Source organism: Lathamus discolor, chromosome 1 (genome assembly GCF_037157495.1).
Source record: "Lathamus discolor isolate bLatDis1 chromosome 1, bLatDis1.hap1, whole genome shotgun sequence".
NCBI classification, from domain to species: Eukaryota; Metazoa; Chordata; class Aves; order Psittaciformes; family Psittacidae; genus Lathamus; species Lathamus discolor.
In genome coordinates, this window is record NC_088884.1 from 46,674,032 (window position 1) to 46,695,953 (window position 21,922).

The 21,922-nt window shown below is 39.7% G+C and overlaps 1 protein-coding gene across 1 annotated transcript in view; it reads right to left on the minus strand.

Moving 5' to 3' along the window:
- Positions 1-3,281: 3,281 nt before the first annotated feature.
- Positions 3,282-21,922, minus strand: part of SLC6A15 (solute carrier family 6 member 15) — a 47,551-nt gene continuing 28,910 nt past the window's right edge. Inside the window, exons 6-13 of the mRNA XM_065669722.1 lie at positions 21,573-21,754; positions 20,219-20,329; positions 15,510-15,751; positions 15,229-15,421; positions 11,217-11,409; positions 8,385-8,544; positions 5,826-5,988; positions 3,282-4,414 (exon numbers count right to left, since the gene is read on the minus strand). Coding sequence (XP_065525794.1) covers positions 4,043-4,414; positions 5,826-5,988; positions 8,385-8,544; positions 11,217-11,409; positions 15,229-15,421; positions 15,510-15,751; positions 20,219-20,329; positions 21,573-21,754 — 1,616 coding nt within the window. The 3' untranslated portion in view covers positions 3,282-4,042. The remainder of the gene's footprint in view (positions 4,415-5,825; positions 5,989-8,384; positions 8,545-11,216; positions 11,410-15,228; positions 15,422-15,509; positions 15,752-20,218; positions 20,330-21,572; positions 21,755-21,922) is intronic.

Consider the following 21,922-nt stretch of genomic DNA (forward strand, 5'->3'; position numbering starts at 1 on the left):
CCCTGATAATAGGGTTATTATTGTTCAACTTTTTCTTCCTTTTTTTAAAAATCTTATTCCTACCTCTTTTTTCTCTGTTCTCTTTTTAATTCTCTGCATGATACTCTGTAAACTTTTTGTGGTGAATTGGCTGTGGCTAGATGCCAGGTGTTCACTAAAACTGCTCTATCACACCCCTCCTCAATTGGCACCAGGGAGGAATGTACAACAAAAGGCTCCTGGGTCAAGGCCGCGTAATTAATGAATTACTATCACAGGCAAACCAGACTCAACTCAGGGAAGTAAGTTTGTTTAATTTATTGCCAATCAAACCAGAGTAGGATAATTAGAAAAAAAACAAATCTCAAAACACCTTCCCCCCACCACTCCCTCCCTCCCTCCTGGGCTTAATTTCATTCCTGATTTCTCTACCTCCTCACCCCAGAACAGCTCAGGGGAATGGCGAATGTAGATTGTGGTCAATTCATCACATGTCTCTGCCACTCCTTCCTCCTCAGGGAGGACCCCTCACACTCTTTCTCTGCTCCAGCTTGGGGTTTCTCCCAAGGGAGAGAGCCCTTCCCATGTGCTGCAGTTCTTCACACAGTGCACCATCATGGGCCCCTTCCATGGGACGCAGTCCTTCAGGAACAGAATGGGTCCCTGTGGGCTCACCAGTCCTGCAGCAAACCTGCTCCAGTGTGGGCTCCTCTCTCCATGGGGCCACAGGTCCTGCCAGGAGCCTGCTCGCTCCAGCATGGGATCCCACAGAGTCACAGCTTCCTTCAGGCATTGCCCTGCTCCTGCATGGGGTCCTCTATGGGCTGCAGGTGGAGATCTGCTCCACCATGGACCTCCATGGGCTGCAGGGAGACATGGAGTCTTCAGAGCTGTTACTTTCACATACTGTCGCTCCTGCTGCAATTGCTGTTGCGCAGGTTTCTTTTTCCCCCTAAATGTGTTATCCCAGAGCTGCTACCAGTGTTGCTATTGATCTCAGCTTTCGCCAGCAGTGGGGTCTGTCGTGGAGTCAGCTAGCATTGTCTGTGTCAGGCACCAAGTAAGCTCCTAGCAACCCTTTAGTTCCTCTTGCTACCAAAACCTTGCCATGCAAACCCAATAAAGTATTGATTAAATTTTGATACATCAGAAAAGACTAAGAAAGGGCAACAAGACTGTGTGGTAACTGTCCTGAATATATGTCACTGCATTTGAGAACCTTCATTGAAGAATATGGAGGTAATGAAATGGCCTCCATTTGTGCCATACCTATGCTGACTAATCGTGTTATCTTTGGGGAAATCAGATCTCACAAAGCATACTGGTTTCAGAAACCTTAGGCCTTCTGCAATAAATTATATTGGAAATCTATTTTCACTTTCCACATGGATGAGTCTGTTCTTAGGCTATTTCTGATTGTGTAAGACACAAATAAGATTTTCTTTAATTTTAAGCATGACTGCCTTTTGCAATGATCTTTTCCTTAAAAAAAAAAAAGGATAAATTAATTGTGGTTATGACTGACATGCCACATAGACATTCTGGCTTTTTAGATAAATATCTGAAACCTCTCTCTCCTGCTCTTTTCTTTTTGTTTATAAGGGCAGCAAGTAGCAACTTGCTCCCAAAGTTGAAGTGTAAAAGCAGTGGGAATTCCCTTGTTTTTACCGGCAACTGTACATACAATTTAATACTTTGCTTCAGCAGTTCTTTCATTAATATCAAAGGGTCTGGATGTTACACTTCATAGTAATTATTTCTGATGTTTTTAAACCTCCTCATCTAGCTACCGTTTTGACCAGTCCTGCTTCTTTACGGAAGACAGACAGGGCCTTCATTTTTAGCCCATCAGACTAAACCAGGTTAAAGAACTTCTGCACTTCAGGTTGTTCAATCGTAAGACCAAACTAAGAATCAAACAGAATAAACTTTAGCTGTCTGCTTAAGCAGCATTAGTCCTCTTCATAATTCTTTAAAAAGAAGTAGCCTATTGCACTTTAATAGTAAGCTTTTGCTCGCATTCCTTCTAACAGGTCTTGTGCAGCAGCAGACATTTGGCTATCAATTCACACTTAAATCTAGCATCTGTATTTCTAAAAGCAGATGTCACTACAGGTAACTAGTCTGTAACAGATTTCGGCACTTTGTGTACTGGGCACAGAGGGGATGCATGACAACTACCCTGAGCAGTCACTTACTCTAGAAGCCTGATGCGATATGATGGTGGAAACCTGCAGCTGCTCTGCTACAGCAGGAATATTTTGTACATGCTTGCTCTGTCTATATTAGCTATCCATTATACACATACTAGTATTGACAATTGATAAATTATGAATGAGCAACCTGCTTACATTATGCCATCCCTCTACCGTATGTTCTAATACATTTTAGAGGACTCTTTGTAACCCTATTTTATGTGCACAACTTCTAACTTCTAACTAGTGTAAGATGAGCTTGATAATTAAATATAGCTGTTTCTCAGCTAATGCTACTAGTGCAACTTTGTGTTGATTGGAATTACATTAAAAGCTCCAGGTAGAAATGAAAAAGCATCTGGGATTATCCTCCAAAACCAAGTTATCCCTAAGGAATTTTATCAGGTTGCTATGGTGTTTTAAGATTTCCATACTTTTCATTTGTTTAGCATAGCTTTTCTACACTTGACACACTCAAGACTGTGCTCTTGAAGCACACAGCTTCTGAGACTTACATTTACCTCAAATGAATTAATTTGGTTCTTTATCTGATGCTGCGACAATGTAGCTAGGTTATGCCTGTAGCTTACTAGAGGTAGTGTAGTCAGGACTTACGCCTAACTTTAAAAATCTTTAAGGTAAGGAATAAACCATGTACTAGCTTCCAGAGTATCATGTCAGTTTACAGTGCTACATCAACTACTATATTCACAGTAAAAGCCCTTGTCCAACAGTTTATTAAGATGACCCATGTAAGATTTTTTGTTTTCAGGTTCTTTTAGCATCTCAGGTGGTAAATGTTATTCTTTCAGACAGTCTAGCTGAGGGAAAAGCAGGCTGTGTTATAATAAGCATATTAGGAAATCACAGAGAAACATCTTGTCAGTCTCTTTATTCATAGGTTAAAATGTAATGCCATACAGTTCTTAACAATTACCGACTGAAAAAAATTACCTGCATAAAACAGAAGCAAAACTTAAGGAAACTAATTAAAAAAGCCATCTTGCTTCAACTTTTGAAATGATTACATACAGAATAATATACATATTTACATTACAAGTACATTATATAAATATAATATATATGTAATCTTGTAACCACAATAAATATCAAGAAGGTCTTTTTTAGGCACACAGCATAGAAAAAAATGCAGAATCTGCACAATCCTTAAGATTCTTGGAGTGACTCACTCTAACATAGTTTTCACACTGAAAAAACAAGTATTTTACACAAAGTATACAGACAGAGTTTATGCAGTCCCCAGTAAACAGGGGATCTTTCCTTGCCTTCCTGTAAGTCTACTCCTCGATTTTCTAATCCTATTGCTCTATACAGCTGTTACATAAGAAAATAGTTTGCAGGTTTGTTTTTGACTCAGCTAATAGACTAAGTAATTATCAGTGCTAACAAAATAAGTACAGCATATCTACATAAAGTATACAAGTGTTTACACAAACAAGGGTTTGGTGAACTACTTTGGAGCTCACTTTTCATACTGGGGAGTTAACCTGAAAGCAGAAAAAAAAGGATTTTCACTGATATTACCACACAAATAGTTTCTCATTTGAGTGACTTTGGAGATAGAAAGCTTTAAATTTAGAAATTAATTTAAAAAATCAAATCCTTGGCTATACTGGCAGATCTAGGCTACCACTGATTTTGAGTATGTTCCCTTCAGTGCAAACAAAACCCCAGAGGATTAGTCCGAAGCCAGTTTTCTCAACCTGTACATACAGTCATGACATTTTAAGGACTGTCGCTATGGAGCACCTGAGATCGCACCCTACTAAGTGAAGCTGACCACTTCTCGTAGGAGAGCCATGATCAGTGAGAGGAGAAACTAACAGCATTTTTTTTTTTTTCTGCAGTTACAGATCAGACTCTGGCATATCAGGCATATCAGCCATCAGGTATCCAATACCATAACGTCCATTTGGAGCAGTGTCCAGAGTTGGTGATCCTGTCTGTTTTCGATATATGGTTTTGCCAAAATTTGGAGACGGCACTTCACTTGGACTCTTCCCATGAATCAGACTTGTATTATCTCCCTCCAGATTAACAGGTTCCTTTATTATCCGGCCTCTTTTGTAGGATACAGATGCCAAACTACCAGAGCTGTCATCAATAAGGTTGCAACGGCGCACCATGAAGACTATTGGGACTGGCAGTATGGCCAACACCATCAGAGATATACAGACAATCATTCCCCATGTTGGATAGCTGTGGAACTCTTCCATGGCCTGAGGAACCCAAGAGAAAAACAAAGAATAAGTCTTCACTGAAAAAGAGCAAACCTGCAGTCCTCACCGAGGCATGCCATTTTCATCTTCTTGTCACCTTGCACCAACAATGTGGGCATCATTACAGATCTCAAATGGAGATGTAGGATTGCCATCTTTTTGCCAGTGAGTAGGACCTAAACACTGTCCCACAGTTTCTGAGATGCTCAGAGTACTCCAGCAGAACCCAAATCAAGATTTTCACAATAGGCGTTCTGGTGCATTTGTCTGCAGCTGCTCTCTGATTCTTTAAAGGATGTTCAGAACGGACAAGTGTGCAGTGAATTTGTTACTGTGCCTGGAAAATAAGTCCTTGTAGGCCAACAGCTAGTCAAGACAGGGACTGTCTCAGATGACTCTGTGGAATTGTTCCACTTATAAATTTAATGCAAACTGTAACAAACACATTTACTGGGGCAGTGACTACAGCCCACACCATGACTCACTGGCCAACAAATTCAGTTTGCTTAATTTTATATACATGGAAAGGAATATTATGTTTGGTACTCTAAGGTATTTCTCCTTCTAATTTTTGAGGGCAAGTATAAAGCATAAACAAGAACATTTTTCTAAGAATCCTGAGAAAGTAGCAGTGGTTGTTTCATCAGAAGTAGATGTCTACCTATTGTAAAGCCAGCCTCTTGTGTTTATGCTTTACCTGTCTTTGCTGCAATCTCCCCACAGCTAATTCAGACAGTTGTCCATTCAGAAGGGTCCCCAAGACTCATTTCTCTGATATTTTTCTCTCCCTGTGTTTTGTATGACAAGCCTGTAGAAAGAGCTGAGGGCTGTTGAGCCTACATGCTAGTAGAACTCTTAGGAGTTACCTTGACTGAATTTCTTTTTTGAGCCAACACGCAGCACTAACTGTACTATTCACACAAACAAGTTTTGTACAAATCGATCACTCCTATCAGATTTTAATGCAGCTGTTACTTACAATGTGATATGCATTCCCACAGGGGAAAATTTACTACATGGCTAAATCATAGTATTTAATTTCACATTAAAAAAGAAATATGCCATCTGAAATTATTTGTTTAGTGTTATTGCCCAACTATTTTCTCTAGGAAAATAAGATTTAAGGAAAGTGAATAACTTCTCCCAACCTTAAGAATTTCTTCAACATGTATCAACAAACTAGAAAGTCACAAAAAGCATGAAGGTTCATGTCAAGTAGTTATATTTTAAAGCAGAACTACTCTAAAAGTTAAAAAAATGGCTGGTTTTACATTAATGTTACTTGAGATAAAAACAACCATGTAATTATTTATACTGATTATGAATTTCTAATTGCAATTCTTTTGTCTTTTTATGTATTTCTGAAATACTTCAGATATGATCACTATGATGGCAATTGTTATATACATACCGTATCTTCAATCCAAGCATTGTAGCCAGGAGGACTTAATCCCATTTGGATAACGCTAGCTAACAACAAACATAACAATACTAAAGGTGAAACATACTTCCACATGTAGTAATAATACTGGCTTGGAGAAAACCCAAGCATATCCTTCAGATCCTCCATAAACCTGTGAAGGGAATAAAAGCTTATTGTTAGTGCCTGAACTGAAATACCGAAATTTTAAGTACTATAATTGATACATAGCAACTAATTTGAGGGAACCGACCCTGAAAAACTGCATGTATACAAAAGGCTGCAGTTTAGATTACTTAATGGGCAAAAAACCCCTAAGTTTTTATTTCTAGTTCAGAACAAATGAACAAGTGGATTTACTACACAGTGCAATGATTTACTAAAGTGCTTGCTGGACTGTGCTGGAAAGATATTTAAACTCACCTTCCTTTTAGAAGATTTTTTTTTACATCTTCTTACATTGTCTACTGGGCTAAATTATTTACTAAGGCATGTGTCATTACTTTTAAGGACATATGAAACCAGCACATCTTACAGATTCTGCAAAATTAATTTTGAACCCACATGTTGGTGCAGTGTAAAAAATAATTTTATGCATAAGCTATGGTTTGCATCATGTAAGCACTGAAATAAAACTTTGTGAAGTTTTAAATCTGTCTCCCTGTGCCTCAAAATTGCAAAGAATAAAACTCCTATTTTTGACTCTTGACGGAGGAGTACATGGTTCCAGAGCCAGTAGAAAAAGAGAGAATATTTTTAGAATTAATTCTGTTGGAGTGTGCACAAGCACTAATTCTTGTTTTAACTCCCTTGTGATCCCACTCCCTTCAGAGATGTGCTTCTCAAAAAAGCTCTCATAGAAACAAGTATGTTTTCAAAACAGTTACACATGTGAAGCTACTGTCATATAAACTCAAAAATGTTTTTGAACTGCATAGTGTGGGGTGTTCTATCCCTTGCTTACACTGCAATGAAACACATCATTAAGAAGCTCAATTTACAAATGAGTTGTGCTCCACTATAGATAGCCTCTCCTTTCTGGGATCTCCAGTACTTCATCCAGTTGAGCATAAATCTATTATCTTCACTTTAAAGTTTTTCACCATCTCTATCCTACTTATCCTCTTTTAAAAGCTACCAAGCTCCAGCATAGAAGATTTTCCTTCTTGGCTACAGGAAGGATATTGCCTAACCTTTGGCTGTAATCCCTTTGGATGCAATGTGGGGTTTTTTTCCTATCTGATCAAAGACAGAAAACATATGTATGGATCTTCATCTACAAGGAGGACCCCTTGGTGTTATCACAGCTGATGATAACCTGAAGCTGTTGATTCTGGCAGTTTTTGTAAACAAGAATGCTGGGTTCCTGAAGATATTCTGGAGAAATATACATCAGAAAAAGTATTAGGAATACTCCAGAGGGAGGTTCAGGAGGCCATTATGAGTAAGAAAATTAGCTGTTAACTTTTCACTTTTTCCTTTCAGAACCCTTTCTGAAAATACGAATCAACTGTACTCTGACTCAGAAGCAAAATATTACCGTATTTTAGCTATTCCTTAACACTAACTTCCTCACAGGTAAACTTTTGGCATGTCTACCTTCACAGTGGAACTCGACTGGACATTACCAACCTGATCATCTGCTTTATCTCTCATGTGCAAAAACATCTACAGTGTTTTCATGTTTATGTGATCAATCACAGCATCATACATGTGGTCCAAGTGGGAATTCTCTTTTAACAAGTAAGCAGACGCAGGCACTACTTGCACAGACCAGAAATAATGTCTGGAAACCATTAAGTTAAATTTTCTTAATATAGTTTATTTCATTATGGTGAGTTACTGGCTGATTACTCAGATTGAGCAAGCAAAATGTCAAATGAAAACCCACCCATTCTGTGCACCCTTTGTACATGCAGATGTTTAAACTACTTCAGCACCTAGTGTAGCATACTCTGTTTTATCTGTGGATTGCATTAGTTATTTTGTCATACAAACTCTTCTATTCCTTAAGTGTGGCACATATCAATCTCGCTTAGTGAACACATTCTGGTGATTGCAGTCTTAAAGCGTAAAAAATTTAGAAGGACTTGATGGTCATTTCTCTTCAGCCATCACTGACAGAAACTCACTTAACTTCACTGTCAACTGGGCTGCTTCCAAGTAAGTTTTGACCTTGTCTTTTCCTGTCGTTTTCTCTATTTCCTCTCACAACTAATGCAAAGAACAGTTAATTCCTATGACCCTTGATGTCTTATTTCTACATAAATTCCTCATACTTGCATATCCAGCCACCTTTCTAACTCTCTTTTTTTGCCTCTTTTTCTGTACTCTCCTCTCTCTGTATCTGTTGCAATTGCTCTTTGGGTTTCACTACAGTGAAATGCAGCATATCTTGCTCCAAACCTGGTTTCAGTCACATCCAGATTGACCCACTTTCTGCTTACTTGTATCTATGCATACATAGCAAATACTTCACACTTTAAATAGCAATTGCTATTGCAATGAATACTGTTGATATGTACAGGGAGATACATTTCCTTCACTTACTTGTTTATTCCATAAATTCTGGTGACTGCAATATTCTCCAAAATGACGACAATAAGCAGGGGCAGAGTAGCCGAGTAGTCATCAAACATCGTCACAAAATAATTTCCAGATCGCTGCACGAAGATCAGGCCAATAAGAAATGCTACCAAGCAGCAGATGACTGGAATAAAGGACAGAAATGTGAGCTGTAATTAAAATGAAGTTCCACAAGAGGAAATAGGAGAGCTCTAAACAGCAAAGCTATACTTTAACTCATTATTTCATTATATTTCATATAATCAAAGTTTGAAATGTTTTACTTTTTTTTTTTTTGGGGGGGGGTGGGGTCTCAATTTTAAGAATACTAGGAATCCTACCTATTCCCTACATAACGGAAAAGCTGTTAAACTAGAATTACTGGAATTGCCATATTGCAGCAATACTGATTATGCAGCAATTAATCAAGTAACTATTTATCATCAAACATTCAATTTAATGTAAATGCAAGGCTAAAATAAATAGAATTGACAAGCTAAACATCATACATCATGTTACTTGGTCAATAGATGACTTTTTGGAATTCAGAAGTGAAAATAGAAGTGAAAAAGTGAAAAAAAAAAGTTAAAATGTTAAAAAGTTTAGGACTATAAATCTAAAAAGTATAAAGGCTGAACAGTCTTCCCCTAATTACTTACAGAATGAAGTTCCATTAGGATCAGTCTAAGTGCATTTTTACACTAAGCAACAAAATTTCTGCCCTTTTTTGTTTAGTGACAACCAATTGAATATATGAGAAGATTTCAGCTGTCATCCAGGTGAACACATTAACACCTAGCTGCTCTGGTGCTGGGATAATGGGGCTGGCAGTTTGGAATTAGAGGACAGGGAAACCAAGCAGCTGGGATCACTTTCTAGGGAAAGGGGTATTGACAAGGCAATTGGAAAAGGCACACAAGTCCTCAGCCTCTGGGAGTTTCTTGTCAAACATGAAGAAGAGGTATTCCTTGGAGGAAGATGTTATCTGTCACCCAGGCAAGTGACACACAGTCATTTACAGATCCAGACGAAGTCCAATGCACACAACCCATGTGGACATGAGGAAGTGAGATGGAAAATCTACCTCAGCCCTAGAGCCACAGCTACATGAATTGCAAGGAAAAACAATCACAAATGGATGTTCTTCCAGGAAAACTGTTCCTTCAGTTTCCAGTAAGCAGTGCTGCAGACACAGTGGAAGGACTCCTGACCATATGGAAAGGAATTCTAATCCACTTTCAGAAGAATTGATTGCAGAATTCTATAACCAAGACTAGAAGGGCCCTGCCTCCAGCCAGGTGGAGGCTAGGGAGTTGGGTTTACTGGAGTGTGTGAAGCAGATGGCCCGGCACATGAGTCCCACAGGAGTATAAGGCTCTAGTAGACACTGGTGCACAGTGTACCTTGATGCCATCAAGCTATCAAGAGGTAGAACGCGTTTGTATTTCTGGAGTGATAGGAGAATCCCAACAGCTGACTGTACTGGAAGCCGAAATCAGCTTGACTGGGAATGAGTCAGAAAAGTACTCCACCTTGACTTGTTCAGAGGCTCTGTGCACCCTTGGCACAGACAGTCTCAGGAAAGGGTCAGGGGGACTAGTGGGCTTTCAAGTATAACTGCTTTGGAGACTGAGGAAATTAATCCGATTTGGAAATACTTGACTGCAAAAAAATCTTTTAGCTTATGAGTTTGTTTCCCTGAGCTCAACAGGAACTGAACTGGAACTACAGTGCAAAAAACTGCAGATGTGCTCACACTTCTGTAAAAATTGAGTATTTGTGGGTTGTAAGCACAAACTCTAGTGCAGGCATAATCCTTATTAAATCCCACCAATACTGCATGAAGTATAACCCAGCCACTTTAGTTTTGTAAGTTAATTATATAAACACTATATAGAGTTGTAATCCTTTGAGTACAACTGAGTTCAGCAAAAATCATGCATGCATACCACTCAAAAAAATTACAAGAGAAAAGCAGTTCTTTAATATACCTTTATCTTAAAAGGTTTCTTTCTCAAATGCAGTTACAAGGAATTATTGTAAAATACTCCTTTACGCCAGAGTAATGGCTATATATCATAGTACTTGCATACAAAATTAGAAAGAACAACTAGTTTCTAAATGTCACACTGGTTATTCAGTAAGAATTAAAGAGCTGATAAAACAAACAAAGAAAACCAAATAAACAACTGCTCAATACATTAGAACTTCCTAAAGATAAATCAACTGATTTTTCAGAAGAATTTTCCTCTAGCAAAGCAAAAAAAAAAAAAAAAAAAAAAAAAGTTTTCTGTTAAATCTTATTTATTAATATAAGGTAAGGAAAGCAGCCAGGAAAGAGCAATGCTCTGCTGCAGCCAGGGTTAGCTCTTAGAAAACATGTTATTATTTCCTTCATAGAGTTAGATAATGTTAAAGCAGCTTATTATATTTTTAATTTTCTATCCTTCCTGTCACATAATTTGTGCATAACATACCAAGTCCTTTGCAGATGTCATGCAGATTTTCCAAAACTTAACTTTCACATTTTATGCTGCCCTTCTACCTCAAAAAGAGAAATCGCTACAAGATCAGAGCTATATGAACAGGCTACACCTCAAATAACTTTAGGCAATTAAATAAAAAACCCAAACAACTACACATTTTGTTTAAGACTGGAAGTGCAGTCCAGAATACAATGATTTACTGCTTTCTAAAATGTCAGCACTGAAAACTCTCGTGTCAAAAAAACAAGAAATGATCATATGATCAAAAAAAAAAAAAAAAACAACCCTTACCTTAACTCTCTAGTGAGAAAAGAAAGTTTGTGCAACTCACCAGTAAGAATTTCTTTCCTGACTTTGAAGGTATCAACAATAGGTGTGATGATGCCTTCAATGGTTCCAAACATACTTCCAAGTCCCAAATTTACTAACATGAGGAAGAACATGACTGACCAGAATGGAGAAGCAGGGAAGTGGGTCATTGCTTCTGTAAAGGCAATAAAAGCTAAACCAGTTCCTTGAACCGCCTGTCAGTGAGAAAAATCCCCATTATTATTCATGGACAATATTTCCTTTTTTTTTTTTTGTTTGTAGTTTGATAGTGTGACTTCCTGTTCATACAATGTCATTGATTAAAACTTAAAGGTAGCCATCTAATATGCAATTCTTCCAAACCTTCAAACTTAACTAGTACTAGATTTACTGAAACATTGGATTTGGCTGAGAATCTGTAAGTTGAATGATATTAGCAACACATTTCTTTCAGAGAATCATGGAATACCAGATTGGAAGGGACCTCAAGAATAATCTGGTGCAACCTTTCCTGGCAAAAGCATAGTCTAAACAAGATGTTCCAGCACCCTGTCCTGCTCAGTCATAGAAATGTACAGTGCTAGGGAATGCACCACTTCCCAGAGAAGATTATTGCAAAGACGGATTGTTCTCATTGTGAAAAAAATTCCCTCTTGTGTCCAGCTGGAACTTCTCTCTCTCTCTCATTAATAATTTTGCATAAGGGCTATTATTATACAGGACTGCTACAAAATACACAGTTTTCTCCACTAAGTATATAAAGGACTTAATTTCTATAATTACTACTTTCGAATTTAAATGGCAGGAACAGTACAGAAACTTTTAATGTCTAAGTCACTGATTTTACATTTCAGCTTCAGATACTGGCACAACCATATAGAGGTCTATGCTTGTAACTGGAAGTCCCTCTGAAAAAGCTAGAAAAAGCTAGAAAATTTACAGATCTGGCTTACAGTAAAGATTTCAAACCAGGATGATAGTCATTAAATAATTATCTAATAAGTAAATGTCCTGGGTTGAGCAGCAGCAGTCATTTTTCTCCTTCTTAGGAGCTAGTGCAGTGCTGTGTTTTGATTTTTTGGCCTGGGAACAGTGCTGATAACGCCGATGTTTTCAGTTGCTGCTCGAATGTTTGGTCTGGCCAAGGATTTTCTGAGCCTCATGCTCTGCCAGGGAGGAGGGGAGGCCGGGAGGAAGCAGAGACAGGGCACCTGACCCAAACTAGCCAAAGAGGTATTCCATACCACAGCACATCATGCCCAGGATGTAACGGAGGGTGACCCGGAAGGGCTGGGACTGCAGGGTTGGAGGAGGTATTGGTCGGTGCTCTGCTGGGGGGAGTGGGGAGAGTTACCTGTTGGCTGGTGCTGAGGTGTTGTATTCTTTCCTCTTGTTATTTCCTTTATCATTATTATTATTGGTGGTAGCAGCAGAGATTTGTGTTATACCTTAGTTACTAAACTGTTCTTATCTCAACCCATGGGAGTTGCACTCTTTTCGATTCTCCTTTCCGTCCCTCCAGGAGCAGGGGGAGGGCAAGAAGGGGGGCAGTGAGTGAACAAGCTGTGTGGTTTGGGTTGAAACCACGACAGTTCTTTTTGGCGCCCAAAGTGGGGCACGAAGGGTTGAGATAACGACAGAGATGATCGGATTAATAGTCGTCACAGTGCTGATTTATTGGCTCTCAAAGTTGTTTCTCTTGCTCTCAGAGCTTCAGAATGTAGTACATTACTTAGAGCTGGTATTCCCTGTGTTAGTGTTTATCAAGTGTGGGGCTTGGGCTAAGGTCTTTGTTTCACTGTACTTTATGGCAATGACTTGTAATACGGTTGGGCTCAGGCAGCAGGGAGAGATGGACGTGGCCGTGGAGTTGTCCCTGGCCGTCCCGCTGCTCTTCGCCGTCCTGGCCCTTGTCCTCGCCTCTGTCTTCGTGAGGCTGCGGGGAGGTGAGGGGGAGCGGCCCCGGGAGGCGGCGGTGGCCGAAGCGGCCCGAGAGAGCGGCCCCGGGGACCAGGCGGCGGCGGGAGCGGGGCCCGAGCCCGGGCGGAAGGCGGCTGCTGAGCAGCGGGAGGAGGCGGCCGAGGAGCCGAGCCCCGCGGAGGAGCCGAGCCCCGCGGAGGAGCCCAGCCCAGCGGAGGAGCCGAGCCCCGCAGCGGCCGAGAGCGTCCCCCGGCAGCCGCCCGCCGAGCCCCAGGAGGATGCAGGAGTGCACACAGCATTTCCCAGCGAGGCAGAGGAGGAAGAGCTGCACCCAGGGAAAGAGAAGCTGGTGGTGGGAGAGCCCCAGGGACAAGTACAGCAGCGTCATTGGAGAGTTCTGAAGGGTTTGAATGGCCTTTGGGTACCCTTGGGACCTGCCTGCTGGTTGTGATGGGGATCGGCGTGTTGGCACACACACAGAGTGTGTTCTACCTACGGCCATTTTGTCTGATCTCAGAAGTTAAGCAGAGTCAGGTTTGCTTCTTGTCTGGGGTTAGACGACAATATGGGAGGAACAAGAGATCTTCCCCAAGGCTGAACAGCCGTGAGTGGCAGGGTGTGTGGGACAGTATTGAGCGAGTATCTGGTCCACTGGGCCCCTCCAGTGCTTTGGAAGCATCGGAGATGGAAGGCAGCTCTATGGAGTCCCCAGCAACAAGCTGCAGAAATTGCTGAAGGGGACAGTGAATTATTTTGAGCCTGGTGGGCCCATGGCACTTCAGGCCATCAGGGCAGAGATGCAACACAGAGATGGACTCATGATTGAGGGGTGGACTTAGCAATGGACACTGTTGCCCAGGTTATTCACGAGTGTGAACACTGCACACAGCCTCTCCTGCTCTGAGAGACTGTTACAAGAGATGGAGCCTGACATCATGGACCAGATGGACTCAGCAGCTTTATAGGGACTGGTCCATGCACTAAGAAATGATATTTTTCTCTGTGTATATGTAGATGTATATATATATGTAAGAGTGATGGCATATTGAAGATGTGGGATCTGAGCATGACGTGAATGGTATGGAATAAGGGGTGGATAATGTCCTGGGTTGAGCAGCAGCAGCCATTTTTCTCCTTCTTAGGAGCTAGTACAGTGCTGTGTTTTGATCTTTTGGCCTGGGAACAGTGCTAATAACGTGGATGTTTTCAGTTGCTGCTCGAATATTTGGTCTGGCCAAGGACTTTCTGAGTCTCATGCTCTGCCAGGGAGGAGGGGAGGCCGGGAGGAAGCAGAGACAGGACATCTGACCCAAAATAGCCAAAGAGGTATTCCATACCACAGCACGTCACGCCCAGGATGTAACGGAGGGTGACCCGGAAGGGCTGGGACTGCAGGGTTGGAGGAGGTATTGGTCGGTGCTCTGCTGGGGGGTGTGGGGCGAGTTATCTGTTGGCTGGTGCTGAGGTGTTGTATTCTTTCCTCTTGTTATTTCCTTTATCATTATTATTATTGGTGGTAGCAGCAGAGATTTGTGTTATACCTTAGTTACTAAACTGTTCTTATCTCAACCCATGGGAGTTGCATTCTTTTCGATTCTCCTTTCCGTCCCTCCAGGAGCAGGGGGAGGGCAAGAAGGGGGGCAGTGAGTGAACAAGCTGTGTGGTTTGGGTTGAAACCACGACAGTAAATAATAACTTTTTTATTTTCTAATGAAACAATATTTACGTTTAATGATTGTATCTTAATATTGGAAGACATCAAAGTATGACACTGAATAGGTACACCTCTGTTTAGTCTTTGGAAAAATTCTCATGTTCTACTCTTCTAAAGAACAGAACTTTAAAAACTTATCACCTCCTGAGGAGAGCAATATAAGGATCAAAATACATTATAAATCAGTGAAGACTATATTAGGACATCTGACGCAAAAGTCCTTAGGTGAGCTAGAATGTAACCGTGCACAAACATGTTTTCATATGGATCTCTATAGGTGCACTTCTCACAGGTACACTGTACAGATAGTCTGAAACAAACTACGAAGTATACTGACACAGACTTACAAATATGCATCTGCTCATCATCTCTGTATTCAAGACTCGCTTATTACTCTCACCTTGTTAAGTTCATCTTCAATTTGACAAGATTTCAGACCAAGAGAATCAAACTCTTCTTCTTTAACTTTCTGAATAATGTCATAAACTAAATTGTAATCTTCTGCTGTAATGCTTGAGAAATTGATATGATGTGGGATCATATCCTGGCTCAGATTGCCCATTTTTAAAAGTTTTAAAATCTTGTCTGAATTTCTGTAAAACATAATAAAACAGAGAAATCAAACTCAATGACCTGTGTAAATTCATACATGAAATATAAATAAAAAAAAAATATTCATACTGGATAACACATTTTTCATTTATGATATTGGCTTTGAAGCCCAGAACTGCAAACACCACCAAAGTTGCCAGCACAGAAGTGAAAAAATTGATGAAGGACACCAGTACAGCATCAAAATGGCAGTTGTTGTCTCTCTTGTTGTAGCTTGAAAAGGCAATGACTCCACCAAATCCAAGCCCTAAGGCAAAGAACACCTGAGTAGCAGCTTCTCTCCAGACCTTGGGCTCCAGCATTATTTCAAGCTGTTTGAAATTAGATATAATATATGTCAGCTATAAAATGCATTTCTATTATAACAGAAATAGATTCACAGAAAAACAAAAATATAACAAACAGGAAGACAACCTACATCATAAAACACTAATACTCAACTACAAATGTATTTTCATTATGATAGAATGAAAGCTGAATATGACACCTAAAGTTGAGTGAACTTATGGGCTAGAAATTCTCTTAATTTTATATGCTACAATCCTTAAAGAGAAACATGCTATATACTATGTTCCCAATAATGAGACACTGCTGGAGATAATTGATAATTCAAAAGGCAGCTAGTTATACAGAAAAATAAGACAGAACTAATATTTTAATTTTACAGTATTTACTGTCCTTTTTTTTAACAGTGTATGTATTGACAGTTGTTAGAAATACAGTGTATTTTGAGATGATCAACCCTCTTATAAATGCATTAAGTATGCTGAAAGTTGCTTTGTTGTTACTTCAAAAAAAAAAAAAAAGGTGAACATGAGTTACACATGCTTATATGGGATTCTACACATGCAAATATGTAAAGCAAAATGCAACAGATGAAATAAACGTTAGCCACCACAATCTCTATAGCTCACGAGTCAAATCTTCCTTAAGCCAGATGCCTTGAACTTACCCTAAGTTAAATGGGTCAGGTATTTGAGGGACACGTAAGCCTTTTATCAAAAAAACTGAACTGTATTGCTCATTCAGACGACTGTACTTCAAGAAATACCTTTGTTACAAAGTTATAAGTCTGTCTATCTCAGATTCTTTTAGATACTGAATCATAAAAAGAATTATACATGAAATTTATACATTAGATTTTCTGAAGTTGATTCAGGGCCTCCCTTTAACAGTGAAAGGCCTTATGTTTGCACATGTAATCTAAAAAAACCCCAAACAATCAAACTCTAGGCTTACTGAAAACAGTAAAACCAGAAACCATGAGTATAGATACCAACACTGTTAGACTGTCTGTCTTACCTTACTTGAGGAAAAAAATTAATCTGTTATTGTAACATTTTGAAAAAATTTCCGGTTTCCCATAAAGGTATATCATTTATTATAAACAGGCAGAAGGTACCTGCTTTATTCATTTGTATATAGCTAAAATACAGTACATTTGGGGAGGGGGGTGGTGTTTATGACAATAAACTTGTTACAGACTCACAATTCGTGTTTTAATTACAATGCACAAGTAGCTATTGCACGTAGTTCTAGCTGCCTGTACCACAGAGTCATGCTGGAGCTTTTCCACTAGAGGGAGTTCAAGGAATATTCTTAATTTTTGCCAAATCTAACTGGATTAAGTATCAAAACACTTCTCGTTTTCTGGAATGTATAATTCAGCACCATCGAAGTCAGTATGCTCTCAGACACACATTGTCTAGCATTTCAAAATTAATTTGTAATTGATCTGCTATATAAGATTTTTTCAGTGAAATTTTGGGGGCTTTGTATTTAAACTTCATTCAGTCCTACTGCAGTTTCATTGCAGCAGCTGACTTTAGTGTACTTTACATGTACCCTTCTTTAGGCTTTTCATTAAGGTTATTATTCAGAATTTATTCATCAACCACACCAAACAAATCCTCCCCTTCCTCATTAGCCCTGTGCTCTCACACCTGCACCAATGTGTGCTAGTCCTCTGCTGTGCTGACACAACTCTTCTGTGGGAGTATGTTGTGGTTGATGGTGGTCTAAATGTGGTTTAAAAACTGAACTAATCAAGGCCAAAATGATGTTTTCCCCTCCCCTCTCATGTCTATCTAACCGTCTAATTTTCAACTTGGATCAGTTTAGCAATCCTTTTTACAGCCCTCCTCCCCAGAGAAACTGTTAGCACTATGGAGTGAAAGGAGACAACAGGTAGGATAGTCTAAATTCCCTTAGGTAGTTTCATATGAATCTATGCTCCAAATTAGCGCCCAAGTACAGAAACAATCAGACATTATAATGAAAATACTTTTGAAGGTTTATATTCCCATATACTGTATGTAACATACAGGCCTCTGAACCTCAAATTTAAATCACAGCTTAAATTTCGAGATACCGAACTGGAAACCAGTAGAAGGAATTAAAACTTGGAACAACTGTGTAACCAAGTTAAAACATAACTTTTAAAGTAAGCATCAGCTGCAATTTCTTTTAGGCCTGACTTATGAAAGATGAAACAGTGAAGAGGTGTTGGTATTCAAGGGGTGTTTCAGTGTTTCCTTCAATATTTAGTGACACTTCTCTAGTTAAAAAAAGGATTAAAAATGTGGTCAAGAAACTGAATTACAATTTCTAAAGGTTTGTATTCCATCTCTCCATCTCTGCTACAGACTTTGTCAGTAAGCATTACATTTAATATTTTCATCAATGACCTGGATGAGGGAACTGAGTGCACCCTCAGCAAGTTTGCTGATGACACAAAACTGGGAGGAGTGGCTGACACACCAGAGGACTGTGCTGCCATTCAGCGAGACCTGGACAGGCTGGAGAGTTGGGCGGGGAGAAACTTGATGAAATTTAACAAGGGCAAGTGTAGAGTCTTGCATCTGGGGAAGAACAACCCCATGTACCAGTACAAGTTGGGGGTTGACCTGCTGGAAAGTAGTGAACGGGAAAGGGACCTGGGGGTCCTGGTGGATAGGAGGATGACCATGAGCCAGCAATGTGCTCTTGTGGCCAAGAAGGCAAATGGCATCTTAGGGTGCATTAGAAAGGGAGTGGTTAGTAGGTCAAGAGAGGTTCTCCTCCCCCTCTACTCAGCCTTGGTGAGGCCGCATCTGGAATATTGCGTCCAGTTCTGGGCCCCTCTGTTCAAGAAGGACAGGGAATTGCTTGAAGGAGTCCAGCGCAGAGCCACAAAGATGATTAAGGGTGTGGAACATCTCCCTTATGAGGAGAGGCTGAGGGAGCTGGGTCTCTTTAGCTTGGAGAAGAGGAGACTGAGGGGTGACCTCATCAATGTTTACAAATATGTGAAGGGTAGGTGTCAGGATGATGGAGCTAGGCTTTTTTCAGTGATATCCAGTGATAGGACAAGGGGCAATGGGTGTAAACTGGAACATAGGAAGTTCCACGTTAACATCAGGAAGAACTTCTTTACTGTAAGAGTGACAGAGCACTGGAACAGGTTGCCCAGGGGGGTTGTGGAGTCTCCTACACTGGAGATATTCAAGGCCCGCCTGGACAAGTTCCTGTGTGATGTACTGTAGGTTACCCTGCTCTTGCAGGGGGGTTGGACTAGATGATCTTTTTAGGTCCCTTCCAACCCTTGGGATTCTGTGATTCTGTGATTCTGTGATTTCTCTGTTCCTCTGATTTCCCAGATTTGCCCAAGCAGCCTGCAATTTCCTGAAGAGCCACAACTTTCTAAAGCCGTGACAGCGAGTGAAGTGGAGCATGACTATGTATCACAATGCAAGAAATAACAGTGTGATAGCTAACAAAGGTCATTTTTATAAGATGACAGTTCTCCACAGACTCAAAACACCTGGGATCAATACAACTGACAACAACCTGTCATCTGGCATTAGCCACTATGCACATTGATTTTAATAAGCCTATTATTTGGCTTTTGTTTTTAAAATATCACTCCTGTCCTGCTTAACTGTATTATGAAGTGGACTTGTTGGGAAGTTCATTTCATAATACAGTATGAAGTCCAGCATTATGCACTGCTGAGTATGACTCCAGCTACTCAAAAGTGCTGTTCCTGTAGTCTAGATATGGTTACAAGCACTTGAGATGGGTGTGGGCCAGCATAATTTAGATCTTCAGGCTAAACAATGTTTTGTAAAAGCCTTTCTAACCTCGGTAGTTATAAAATCTAAAGCTCTGTAAGACACATTCCCCATTAAATGTTGACAGTAAAAAAAAAAAAAAATTAAAAAAAAAATGTTTAGACCTGCTGCTATCTCGCCATGACAGGACAACCATAAAGGACACAATAAGGAAAGCTGGGTGGTCATTACTTACACTATTTTAGTATTAAAGATAATTCCCCTGTACTTTGGGCTACTATGCAAACAGCATTAATTTATTTCTAAAAAAGGAGCAAACCTGCCCTCTTTCAAAAGGAGTCAGTTAATTACGTAAAGCCGTGACAGCATTCAAGGTAAGGCATTTCACTGTGACATCCCAGAACTAGGCATTTCAATCCTACCAAATGGCAAGATTTAAGATTCACTTCTCTGTTCAGTATTTGGACCTCTCTGAACATCCTGAATCCTGTAAATAGCACTTTCAGTCATTAGCTTTGTAAAAGCATCTAACTCTGGGAACCTTTCACCTACAGGAGGTAACTCTACAAAGGCCCCTGGGACACTTAGAGCCTTTGGACCTCAGGGCTTGTTATCTCATTTAACCAAACAGAAATATGGCTAAATATTCTATGAAGCTTAAATGAGAGCATTCATAAATGGTCAAATTGCCACTGCATACATTGCAAACAGAAATTAAGCACGCACCTTAGGTGTGAACATGTGACGAATTCCATCCACTGACCCATTAAGGAGCAGTCCTCTGATCAGAAAGCATAAAAGTACCACATAAGGAAAAAGGGAACTAAAATACATGATCTGAAAGACATTAAGAAGAAATTTAACATGACATCCATGGACTTTATTTTCAATAGCTTCATTCACTATTCTCACTATGACTGACTTGATAATCATATGCTGTTACAGAACATGTAGGGGAACTTCCCATTCCCCTTGTCTCTGCAGAAGAAAGCAAAATCACAACTGTAAAATAAATTCTCTACTAAAACAATATAGTTGTCATTGTGTTCACTAACCAAAAACTGCTGGGCTTCCAGGGAAGTTCAGTGCAAATTCAATGAGATGATGACAAGAAGGACAGAAGTAGATTGCTTCAGAAATGTTTTCACTTTACAAATGCACTTTGATTCAAGTACATGGTATAGTAAAGCTATAGAGCATAAACAGAAATTCTTTTTGTCTTCAGGAGACAAGAGTCAATGGAAGTACATAACCAATGGATTAGAATCACTAAGCAACGCTCAATGCCAAAACAACGAAAAATAAAAGTAATCAAATACAATCTTTCATTCTCCATCAATGAAAAGCAAATCTATTCTGTATAGTAAAATAATTCTCTCACTAAAAATGCTAGCTCTTTAATTAAAATACGCTAAAGAGGTCGCAGAATTTTCCACCTCATTGCCAAACTTTTTAATAGCAAAAGGTTTTGCTATTGAAATAGATTATTTTTAATTTAGAATCCCACAGAGATCAACGGAGCTAGCAAAACACTCACTAGCCAATCCAGCTGGCTGCATAGCAAGGAAAGACAGGGTGGTGTACTCAGATGCAAAGAGATGGCAGTCATTAGTCAAAAGAAACAATCCAGAATCCTGAAAAGCAGCTGTGTTAATGACAGAAGCACATGCACCAATGACAATAACAAAAATGGCAAGGCCTTTTGAGGATCTGGGTGCACTGCAAACATAATGCGAGTATACATGGGAACCTAATTCACAGACATTTAGAGACATTTAGAAGCACATCGACTTATGCTGCACATTATGTTATGAATAACAGTTAGGCTGATGGGAATAGAAATTATTCTTGAGATCTCAACTCCCACTAAATTACTGTAATTCCCACAAAAATTACTACGGTTTTAATGCTCAACTACTAAAATTCCTCTACCTGAGATTATACAAATACTAGGGTGAGTCACAGCTTCTAACCTGCTCCTACAGATTTCAGGAGAGAGTAAACAGAGGGTGTGGTGAACAAAAGTGTCATAAAATGTTTCAAAGTAAAACACTGTCATTTAGGTAAACAGTATACTCACTTTGCCTGAGGACTGAATTCCTTTGATCATGGCTAGGCATACCATGACCCAGGCAGCTAGCAAGCAGATAGTCATCTTCCAGTTTAAACCCCCGCTTTCTGACAGAGAGCTGGAAATATTCAGTGCTTCTCTGTACCAGTAGTAAGTGGTTGCAGAACTTTTTTCACACTCTGGCACCACAACTGTCAAGAGATGTTAGCAAGTAAAGAATGGGACTCAGGACAAAAGTATTTTCCCAACATTTCGTAACAGTATTACACTAATTCTTAATATTTGTAATTATGTCACCACCATTTCTGAAAAACTAAACTAAAAGTCTCTTAAAATGTTGTCTAAAAGAGAAAGTGACT